Here is an 11,798-nt window from a genome sequence, read left to right as displayed (position 1 = left end):
AAATATTACTAAGTATCAATTGATACTGTTTTTAGTTGGAGTGGTATCGAAAGTCGAATTTTTAATTTCAAAATATTACTAAGTATCAATTGATACTGCTTTTAGTTGGAGTGGTATCGAAAGTCGAATTTTTAATTTCAAAATATTATTATGTATCAATTGATACTGCTTTTAGTTAGAGTGGTATCGAAAGTCGGATTTTTAATTTCAAAATATTACTAAGTATCAATTGATACTGCTTTTAGTTGGAGTCGTATTGAAAGTCGAATTGTTAATTTCAAAATATTAATAAGTATCAATTGATACTGTTTTTAGTTAGAGTAGTATCGAAAGTTGAATTTTTAATTTCAAAATATTACTAAGTATCAATTGATACTGCTTTTAGTTGGAGTGGTATCGAAAGTCAAATTTTTTTTTTCAAAATATTGCTAAGTATCAATTGATACTTTTTTTTAATTGGAGTGGTATCGAAAGCCGATTTTTTATGTACAAAAAATAAAGGATGCTAACATATATATTATAAATGTGAACAAACCGAAAGGAGCAAAAGATATCTATTTCGTATGTAAAATAGACAAAGTCTTGGTATCAATATTACTATCTAGAACAATCAGAGAAAAAAAACTAGAGCTGGGATAAGTTTTTGTTATGGTTTACATCACTGCATCTGGCTTCAAGAATCGTATTGAGATCGGCGCGCATATCGCTTCCATCCAAACAGCTTGGTGTAACAATAAAGGAGTCAGGATTGAAAGGTGGGGTAGTTGTGACATCGACGAGATTTGTCTCGGTTTCAATAGCCTCAGTGACAAGGCTAGCAGATTCGACAACATCTTTCTCGACATCAGGGTCCGCAATGTCGGACGGCATATCACTCTCATTATCATATTCAAGATTATACTGAGTAATAACAGCCTTAGGAAGATAGGATCTGAAACTCTTCATGGTGGAGACACAATAGTTCATATTGTCATTAGCAGCAGCCAGATCGAGTTTAGCTTTTTGAAGTTCTGTCTCAAGATCAGTTTTCTGGGCCACCAGTTTTGTTTTTTCATTGGCAAAATTTGTTCTTTCTTGTTCGAGTTTCGCCTCAATATCGTCATAAGAATTTTTCATTTTTCTAATCAACTCGAGATTCTCATCAACAAATGTCTTCATATCGGAGCGGGTGACAGCATGGTGTTTCTTTTCTTCTTCAAAGGATTGTCGAAGTTTTTCTTTATCCTTTTTCAATTTTTCAATATCTTCCCTAAGAAGGCAAAAGGAAGTCATATCATGCTCAAACTGACTGACAACAGCAACTTTAGCCTGGAATCAAGAGTATAGCATATGAATACAGTATAAATAATGGGCAAACCAATATAAGAATAAAGCAAAGGATATATACTTACTTTTTTTTCGAGGGAAGAGCACAAGATTTCAAATCGTTCAAAGAATGGGAATTTCATTCATTGCTGATCGATCTCGAGGAAGAATTGTGTTCGTAACAAGAGCTTCTCCGAGTACAGGTGTCGGAGGTTCACAAAATAGAGAAGTAGATTTCAGAAGTTTTGTCTAGTTACGAAGGACAAAATCAGCAACAAAAACTTTAGATGAAGAAGAAGATCCAGAAGTAGTGAATGGAGTAGCAGGTTTAATTGTAGTTGGAATAGTTGAAGATTTCGAAGGCACTAGGACAGGTGCAGCTGTGGTGGCAATTTTTGCAGTCTTAGATACCTTCGTAGCTGGTGGTGCGTCAGTGGTACAAGGTTCTTTTCTTTTCTTGTGATGAGCGCCAATATCGACATGTTTTTCTTTGGAAGAGGTGGGAGCCTGGGAGGAACTACCACCTGTTGTTTTTTCGAGTTCACGGAGTTGGTTGATCTGCCTTGACCACGAGGAATGTGAGATGCCATATTTGTGTACAATAAGCAGTGGTGATCAAACACATCTTGTAAAAGTGGATAATTATAGAAGTCTGGAATTTCTTGTTTGATTTGGGGAAAGAGATCTTCAGTCATTTTAAAACCATTTATCATATAATCAAAATAACATTGAGGAGTGTTAACAGGCAATTCTAAAGAAATAAAAATTTTATAAATCCTTTTTCAGAAGAACAAGGCTGTAAGGAACATGGAGTAGTTTTGAAAGGTATAACAGGTTGGGGAGGTGAAGGATCTTGACCTCGAAGAACGTTACTTTTTAAGAAATATAAGGGAGCAACATAATTATCGATATATGGAAGATCAACATTCGAGACTAGATTTCCATATTTATCAGCACCAGTTCGAGCAGTTATTTCTTCATCAGTGCCTCTCAGAAGATCCAGTACTCTAGAAGACTCTCCACGACTGTGCAGCGTTGCAGGTTTTTGTACTGAAACAAGGTCACAATTGTAGACCAATCAGATAAAAGGACCGAGATGAAAGATTGGTTCAATAGATGACGTACCTCTAAGATTAAAAACATGGTGTACCAGGGTGGCAACAGCAATTGAAGCAGATGACTCCCATTGACCAGATACCATGATAGGATAGAGTGGCCATCTAAAGTCACTATCTCGATTTACTCTAATGATACCTGGTCGTTTGCTTCGTTTCTTGGGATAGAAATATCCACTGGGTTCAGATTGACCATTTTTTGTTTTTCTCGGTGCATTCAACAAAGGTATAGTGGTTTTGAATGTCGATAAACCGGATTTTTTGGGATCTCCGCACATTGGGTTCAAGATGAGAATTATAATAGTTGCAAATATGTAGCAGTCTCCAGAAATTGCCAGTGCCTTGACCAGGAGAGATGGTCAGGTGGTTCAGTACCTCTCAATCGAGGTCAGTTAAGGGGAGTCGCAAACCAGCAGCTAGTTGCCCAACAGTGATGATGATTGTCTGGGCATCGCCACTTTGGCATTTGGTCCCTCTTCTACATCCAGCATAGTGTCGAAGAGTGACAGTATCTGGTATCTGATATGCAGCTCTAATTATATCTAGGTTGGGTCTTTTTGGAAAGTAAGGATTCAAACCACCGCTCCATATGTTGTTGTTGTCCATAATGTCGCGCTCTGACTCTGAGGCCACAGTCTCGAAAGGATGGCATGCTAAGCCATTAGCAAGATACGATGGGCGCTAGGCTAGTTCATCAGTCTCAGTACGTTGCGATGTTGAGGCTGAAGAAGAAGAGTTGATTCGAGTGGCAAACTTGATACCGTCATTCGACATATTGGTATCACTAGAAACAATAAATTTTTTATTAGAATTATATCCTTTATCGGTACTACTATCGATATACTCAGTATAATTGTAGAATATTTTATTTGTTATACTTGTATCGAGGTTTCGTGGTGACAATGTCGGGTTTTGAGGGAGAATGTGTGTCTCAAAAGCATACGTTCTTGACGTCGAAGTCAGGATTGTTTCGAGAGTGTTGGCCTAAAATTAACACAAGTTTTTCTCCTAGCTATACTGAAACAGATCAAAGATTATAATTAAAAATCTAGTTAGTATAGGTGATTGTATAGATAAAATATTTAACTTCAAACCCTAACCCTAACCCTCGAAATTTTTAAAAGAGGAAATCGGAATCGGTTTTAAATAATTAAAATGAAAAGATATGTGTGTTTATGATAATAAGAAGTATATTGAAGGTTGATTCTAACTAACCTGACAAGTGTGCAGAGAAATTTGGTGAAGAAGACAGCCAATAAAGCCAAGATGAAGCTTTTCAGGTATCGTTAATGGTGGTGGGGTTTGAATGTCTCAAGCTTTTTTGTGAATAACTGAAGAGAGAGAAAGCGAAAGAAAGTTTTATAGTTGATAGTTTGAGATAAAAATTTGAATTTTGAAATTTTTCAATTTGAATTTTGGGTTTTTCCCAGGTATGTCTCGAAACATTCAAATTTTCGAGATAGAAATTTGAAAGTTTCGAGAGGGGGCGATGTCGTGGGCAAATATCATCAGCCCAATATATCAACCCAAATATCATGATTAATTAGAAATATCGACATATATAGGCGTTATATATTTCACACATAGTTTATATTCTTGAGGTTTAAAGCGGGAAAAGGAGGAGGAAGAAGAGAAAGGACACGTGACAGGAAATGATTAGGCAAGACTATAATTGGAGCACTATATAAAGACCGGAAAGGGAAGAAATGATTGATTCCAAATTCATTACACAAAAATCTGTAAAAACTAGAGCAAAGAGAGAGAGAGAGAGAGAGAGAAATTTGTAACCTCCATTGTTACTCAATAACAAGACCTTACTCTTATTCTGTAGCATTCTTCATCTTCAATTCTTCAGTGTTGTTAATCTTAGCTTAGTTTCACCGAACACTACATGTGCATTATACTAAATGCTTGCCTGAAAGGATTCTGGTCTTGCCATATATTTTACATATACATATACATAGATCTGAAGGATGCAAATTGCCAAGTTGAAGTGTGTATAATGTGGCAATACGATGATTAAGGTTGTATCATACAATGGTAATGGCAACTCTATATAACAGTATTACATACATTAAGCAAACTGTAATTATAGTTACATGTTCCGTTTTAATTGTTTGATTTAATTTAAATATTTGGTGAAATTTTTTCTCTACTTAGCTGGTTTAGACTCTCTTTTGTTCCAACTGAATACCATCCCTTCATCAACTGTCGTCCCTTGCTCTTGATTTCTGTTTCTTTTCCTGGGGCTACTCTTTTTGTTTGTCTTTTTGTGGTGTAGCGATGAACTGGAGGATTTACCTAATAAGCTTTCCTAGTGAATGGTACTTTGTGTTGTAGCATCAATGGCAGTTAGAAGGGTTGACGGTTTCAGCATTCTAAAGGGTTATCATTATTGTTATTTCGCCATGTGAATCGATATTTCCAGCTTTGTGCTAGAATAGGATTGTAGGAATATATATTCATTAAAGGTATGAACATAGATTATCAGCTGCATGTTATGATGGCTATACTTGGTTAGATGGTCACTATCAGGTTTTAGAACCCAAATCTGGCCTGTTCGGAAGTTATGGCGAGTTCAGCATTTCTTTTTTCTGTTAGAATAGAGTCAATAGGCACTATTTTTCTACCATTGGAATATGTCTTTTTAGGGTTATCCTTAATGTTAATACTTTCTTTCTTTTGATTCTATAAAGTAAAGTTAATGCAGCTCTATACGGGAATTTTAAATAGTGACCTGATTTTCACATTTTTTTTTCCTTACTGGTGAAAATTCTTTGGGTGAACTAGTATTACCCCAGCCAATTAGGATCCCCCTACTAGATGGGAAATTAGGGTTTTCTCCCTCCCAATACACACCAAAAAAAAAAACACTGTCAACCCAATTTGACTTTTTTTTTTTGTGTATCTAGGGGAAGACCCTAATTTCCCATCGGGAATCCTAATTGGCTCATTTTGGGGATAATATTAGTTAACCCAAATTCTTTTGCACCCAACCGTGTTGTTGAATGCTGAGTAGGTGGTGGCATCCTCCTTTTTTAAGAGGTCACTTGGAAGTTAGAACCACCAATACAGGATTGCTTGAAAAGTGCATAGCTGAAAAGGGTAAATGTTGCAACAGTAGTTCAATCTCCTATCTTCTGTCTCAGGATTTGTGGTTCTAACTTCTGAGTGTCAGCATTTAGCTTGCACCAAGTTCTGGAAAACCCCAGGTGGTAAGTGACGATGGTATCAATGGTAGAGTGTGTTGGTTAGGTAGTGACAAAGTGGCTTCAGAGCGAGGTATTATTGATGAAGACATGAAGTTTGTTCATGGCTTATAGGTATTAGTCTCACATATGTAGGGTTTCTTCCAAGATCATGGGTCTGTTAACGTAAATCTTTACTTTTGAGGAAACTTATCAAGACATATATGGTGGCAGAGTGGGTCTAAGGCCTTTATCCGAAATCCGAATACCTGAAGCAGCTCACTTGGTTGAATTCTTGGTTTGCTTCCTAATGGTCACTAGTTTGATTCCTCTTAAGGCCGCTGGCAAAGCAGTACCCGTTCGAATTTCCAACGAGGTCCCGTGATTAGTTGAGGTGCGCTTAAGCTGGCCGGGACAACCGGTTAACAAAAAAAAACCAAGTAGTATGTGTCCCGGGATTAGTTGAGGTGCTAAGCTGGCCCGGACACCTGGTTAGCAAAATCAAAAAAAACAAATAGTACGTGATGAACCCAATTTCCATTTTGTGCCAGTGGACCGCAATCCTATCATGTTGTACCCAATTTACATTTTGTGCCAGTGGACCGCAATCCTATCATATTGTACCTGAGTTTCAGCAAACCTTAACCCAAAATGGATTTGTCTACGCTTCACTTTTTGGGGGTAACTTGTAGGTTGTAACAATGTTTTCCACATGAGGAAAATTCGTCATTGTCTTACTCGGTTTCCACTTTTGAGTTGTTTACTTGGCAAGGCAGATTTACGAGATACATGGGTTTGATTTAAGAAGCCACGGAACAGCACTTGCAATGTCACAATTATTTTCATGATTAGCTCAAATTAGCTATTGAAAAACCGTATATACATACACTCATATACAGTACATGATTAGGATTATTCAGAACTGATATTTTGATTGATTCATCCACAATTTGGATCAGCAGTTTAGGAAAGCTGAGTAAATTAGTCGGTGAAATATCACACAACAGACTTGACTAGTTTACAACTTTAGATTCTTTCATCTTTTTTTGGAAACGAACCCTCACGCCTTTATTGCCCCTTCAGAAAAATATAAGAAATATCTTAAAATAGCAAATTTCCATGTCAGAAAGTGAGTTTAGTTATTAAACGCTGAGTCATTGATTCGAACATTGCCGATTCACAAAGTTTTTGAAATTTGAAAAACATAACCGTTGAAATAAACGTCTATATCAGCTTCTTTCCTTCACTACTCCTCTACAGAAAGAATTCATCTCTCTATTTCTCACTCAATCTCAATCTCACTCTAAACTCTATCTAATCTGTAATGGCGGATACTATTGCTAACGCGCCCATTGACGCAAACTGGGTTGTCGAGAAGAAGAAGAGAGGAAGCAGAAAGGCTTTGAAACCAAAGGTCTCATTTTCAAATGAAGCCAACATTATTGCAGGGAAAAATTCTCCTTTACCAGATCTTGGAGATGTAGCAGGAAATGAGAATCCAGAAACACAGATCCCTCTCAAGAAGAACAAACCCGCGTCAAAAAAGAAGGGAAAAGATTCTTTTGAGAAAGAGTTGCTAGAAGTTGAAGAAAAGCTTGAACAAATGCGTATTGAGAAAGAAAAGACTGTGGAGTTGTTGAGGGATCAAGTCAAAAAGTTGCAAATGAAAGAAGAAGAACTTGAAGTCCGCGACAAAGAACAGGCGAAACTTCTTATGGAGATGAAGAAGTTGCAGAAAGTGAAAGAGTTTAAGCCCACCATGGTTAGTATTCTTCTTCTTTTTTCCTTTTAACTCGATTTATTAAGAATTTTGTTTAATCGGATAACGCTACTTTTGCAGAATTTTCCTCTTGCTCAAACTATGAGTGAGACGGAACAAGAAAAGAAAGGAAAGAAGAAGAAGAAGAAGAGGCCATGTGCAGCATATGCTCTTTGGTGCAAAGATCAGTGGAATGAGGTATTATATTGATTCTCTTTATTCTTTGTTTGTTTTGAATCAAAATCCCCAAATTTCATAACTCATCATTCTTTGGGGCTTTTAATATGTAGGTTAAGAAGAAGAACCCCAATGCCGAGTTTAAGGAGATTTCTAACATAATGGGAACAAGATGGAAGAATCTCAGCGCTGAGGAAAAGAAGCCTTACGAACAAAAATACCAAGATGATAAAGAAGCTTATCTACAAATCGTTGGAAAGGAAAAGCGTGAGACCGAAGCGATGAAGTTACTTGAGGATGAGCAGAAACAGAAGACTGCGGTGGAATTGCTCGAACAGTATCTACAGTTTAAACAGGTTCGAATAGGCATCCAAGTTTTAAAATTTCACAATTTATCAATGAATTTCAAGTCTAATGCAATTTCATTTCGTGATGGCAGGAAGCAGATGGAGAGATTAAGAAGAAGAAGAAAACGAAGTAAGGATATTAGATCATTTTCCTCTCCTTTTTGTTGATTTTTTTTTTTCCCATAAAGAAAAATTAATAACCTATCCTTTTACTATACTTAATGCAGGAAAGAGAAAGATCCTTTAAAACCAAAGCGATCTCTATCAGCTTTCTTCATATACATGAACGAGCGACGAGCGGCACTGGTTGAACAGAACAACAATGTTCCGGAGGTAATAATTTATGTTCCCTGAGCTTCACATTGACTTTGTCAAAATGTATATCTTGCTCAAGTAGTGATTAGAACTAATCATTGTACAGATTGGTAAGATAGCTGGAGAGGAATGGAAAAACATGTCCGAAGAACAGCGAAAACCTTATGAGGAGGTTTGTTTTTCTTTAATGTTTGTGGATCTTTCAGCTGAACCCCTATAGGCTAAGATATTAGTACACTTTAATTTGCAGATTGCAAAGAAGCAGAAGGAAGAGTATTTGAAAGAAATGGAACATTACAAACAAAAAGAAAGAAAATGAGGATGAGATTCGCCCGGCAGGAAGAGGAGGAACTGATGAAAATTCAAAAACAAGAAGCCTTGCAAATGCTAAAGAAAAAGGAGAAGACAGATAACATCATTAAGGTCTTGTTAGATCTTGTGTTAACTACGAATTGTGGTTTCACTTAGTACATTTGCTAATTGAGTGTTGATTTTCTAATGTACAGAAAACAAAAGAGAAGCATCAAGAGAAGAAGAAACAGAAGGACGAGCAGAAATCTGACCCTAACAAACCGAAAAGGCCAGCTTCTTCATTCATTCTCTTCAGGTAAATAATCCTAACAGTTCTATACACAAAAGTTGTTAATGTTTATGATATTTGCTGATTCTGCTGTTGCAGCAAAGAGATGAGGAAGAACTTAGTGCAGGAGAGACCGGAAATCAGCAATGCAACACTCAATGCCCTGATTTCAGTCAAATGGAAGGTATGATCAAAATTTCTATCTTTAGGAGAATACTATGGCCATTAAGTTTTTATAATTTATGTGAAGTTCATCTAATACAAGTTTTGGTACTTTGCCTTGTTTGCAGGAACTGAATGAAACAGAGAAAGAAATCTGGAATAACATAGCAGCAAATGCAATGAATGCATACAAAAAGGAAATGCAAGAATACAACAGTCAGAAGATCGGGGTTTGCGAAACTCGAGTATAAGTGAGGCTGTTGGAGTTCGACTATACTCAAACTAGAAGTGTTGTTAATAGTAGTGTCGTGTTTGTGTGACCAAGTCTTTGTTTGGTCAGGTCGGTCTTTGACATAAACTTAGCGACTCTGTTCAAGTGGTTCTGTTGAACTGAGTAACAGTTGGTTTTCCTAGCAGGGTCAACTGTTTAGTTTTAAATAGTCTTATGCTCTTGTTGAACAGAATGCGTTAGCTTCTGAATGTGATTTCTCAATGGCACTTGACGACATTCAAGTTGATTATGTTTTTGCAAGACATGATTTTTGTGTCAGATGTTGATTCATATCAAGTTAATCAAAACTGGAATCAATTAGAACGAATCTGCATTAACTGGGCTAGCCAAAATGTGTTTATTACAGCTGAGACCTACATTATTGCATAGCTGAAACATGTTTCAATGGTGCCTTAAAGCCAGTTGTCTCAGATCAATTGTGGAAGATGGTAGAAGTCTATGCATATACCCTGAAAAAGTGTATTCATTTAAGGATATGCCTTGTGCAAAAGACACCCCCTGCCAATTATACACACTAAGGGGCGCTAACAAGCAACTCGTGCGATGCATGAATCGCCATATAGACCACCTCAAAGAGACACAAATCAGTGTTCAAGTACAACTTTCAAACTCCCTAGACTATTCAGTAAGGTGGTATGAACTTATGAAGAACGCAACTTGTTTCCATACTGTTCCTAAGCATTTCTCATTACAACTTTGATTCAAGTATTTTGAAAAAGACGGCCTCTGAGGAGCAGGAGACGAAAGAGGATGTGGATGAAAGCACAGAAACAGTCCCGATTATAAGATACTGTGACTCCAAGCCTCCGACAAGAAAAGCTAAAAAAAAAAAAAAAAAACCTACGAAAGAGCACAGAGACAGTCCCGATTATAAGATACTATGACTCCAAGCCTCCAACAAGAAAAGCAAAAAAAAAAAAAAAAAAATCCTACACTAAGTGTAATTCTAGGATAGGAGTGGTATCTTCAAGCGTTTGGACAAGACTGTCTTGTACAAACCTGCCATCACAAACTGCACACCCTGAAACAACAATCAGATTTCCATCCAAATTGAAGCTCAAGGATATGTACACTTACTTTAAAGGCATGGTGGCCAGTAACCACGATTAAGATGTATTAGTGTATTACTGAAATCTGATTGGTCACAACCAATCCGTCCATTTTTCAGTTTAAAACACTGGAAGCTCAATGTATTGCCTAAATGTAAGAAGGGGAAATGCAGCTGAGTTGGGTCATCAGTTATTTATTTACTTTTAAAGAAGGGTTTCCTTGGTAATCTGATGGAGCACAACAGAGCACAACAATTCAATACATTTAATGGGTAAAAGTCAGAAAGAAAAACCTCGACCATGTTAACTGGTTATACTCTGGTAGAATGTCTACTCTACTTCTACACATATGTATCAAAAATCTCAACAGTTAGCATTGAACCAAAACCTTTAGTTCGGAAAGATACAAAATTATTTGACAAACAGATTCATGTCCAGCTGCAAATACAAGTTTGTAAAGCCTCCACAAACATACAAACAACTGAACAAGCTAAACATACTTAATGCATCCTTCCCTTGGTGGCTGACGAAACATCCTTTCCTTCATCTTTCTTAGTATCCTGCAAATTTTGAATAATGGTTTTCAGCAACGCGACGAATACTGACAAACAATAAATTGAAAGTGGGCTTACTTTTTTAGAAGATAATATCCAAACACTGGCGACCACGACGACTGCTACGGGGGCCAAAATTATAACCGGCATAGTCAACAGACTCCACTTTCGGTAGATCATTTTTTTTTCCTTGTCTTCCTTTTTGGCTTCTTCTTCTTCTACGGTGACGGTTTGTTGTTGATCACCTACTACTTTGATGAAGCCAATTTAATGGGCTTTTTTTTTCTTTACAAAAAGGAGGCCCAACAAATTTGCCGAAAACTCCAAACTTTCGAAATTCAGTGAATGAGATATATTGGAAATTCTCATGGCGTTACGCCGTTATCTTAAAAAGCGAAATTTATTACAGGGAATGACTCTCACTGACAAAAATGCCAAAAAAGTAACTCTCAATGATACATTTTTTTTTTCCGTAACTCACAAGGACTGGGTAGATGAAAGGTCAAGTATACCCTTGACGCGAAATAAAAAACGGATCGGGTAGATGAAATGTCAAGTATACCCCTAATGCGAAATAATTAACGGCCCGACCCAGATGAAACGACCCGGTGTATTTAGTATGAACATTTATTGGGTATGAACATTCAATGTTAATAGTCCTTGGGTATGAACATTGATTGGGTATAAACATTCAATGTTCATAGTCCTTTGGGTATGAATATTCAATGTTCATAGTCCTTGGGTATGAACATTGATTGAGCATGATTCGATGTTCATAGTCCTTTGGGTATGAACATTGAATGTTCATAGTCCTTTAATATGATTCAATGTTCATACATCAATATATTGTATAAGGTACATTCACCTATTTGGATATGTACAATCATTGTTCATACACCAGCAGAAGGTATGAACACTCATTGTTCATAGTAAAATGACAGAAAGGGTAAAATCG

General features: G+C 36.8%; 1 protein-coding gene and 1 long non-coding RNA gene across 2 annotated transcripts; one reads left to right on the top strand and one right to left on the bottom strand.

Moving 5' to 3' along the window:
* Window positions 1–6,806: 6,806 nt before the first annotated feature.
* Window positions 6,807–9,498, top strand: LOC147512153 (high mobility group B protein 6-like). Its single transcript, XM_086595127.1, is given in 11 exon segments — window positions 6,807–7,370; window positions 7,449–7,565; window positions 7,658–7,900; window positions 7,984–8,021; window positions 8,119–8,224; window positions 8,313–8,378; window positions 8,457–8,510; window positions 8,513–8,629; window positions 8,713–8,813; window positions 8,886–8,970; window positions 9,077–9,498. Coding segments are annotated over 11 exon segments (1,488 nt in total). The 5' UTR covers window positions 6,807–6,932; the 3' UTR covers window positions 9,200–9,498.
* A 1,143-nt stretch (window positions 9,499–10,641) lies between these two features.
* LOC147512152 (uncharacterized) lies at window positions 10,642–11,107 on the bottom strand. The gene is made up of 2 exons (XR_015214750.1): window positions 10,922–11,107; window positions 10,642–10,849 (listed from the first exon to the last, which is right to left on the bottom strand). It is a non-coding gene; the product is annotated as an uncharacterized LOC147512152 (long non-coding RNA).
* Between the last annotated feature and the right edge of the window lie 691 nt (window positions 11,108–11,798).

The sequence above is a fragment of the Coptis chinensis genome, chromosome 3, assembly GCF_015680905.1.
Source record: "Coptis chinensis isolate HL-2020 chromosome 3, ASM1568090v1, whole genome shotgun sequence".
Classification (NCBI taxonomy): Eukaryota; Viridiplantae; Streptophyta; class Magnoliopsida; order Ranunculales; family Ranunculaceae; genus Coptis; species Coptis chinensis.
The sequence above is the reverse complement of the archived record's forward strand: the minus strand, read 5'-3'. Positions and strand labels throughout refer to the sequence as shown.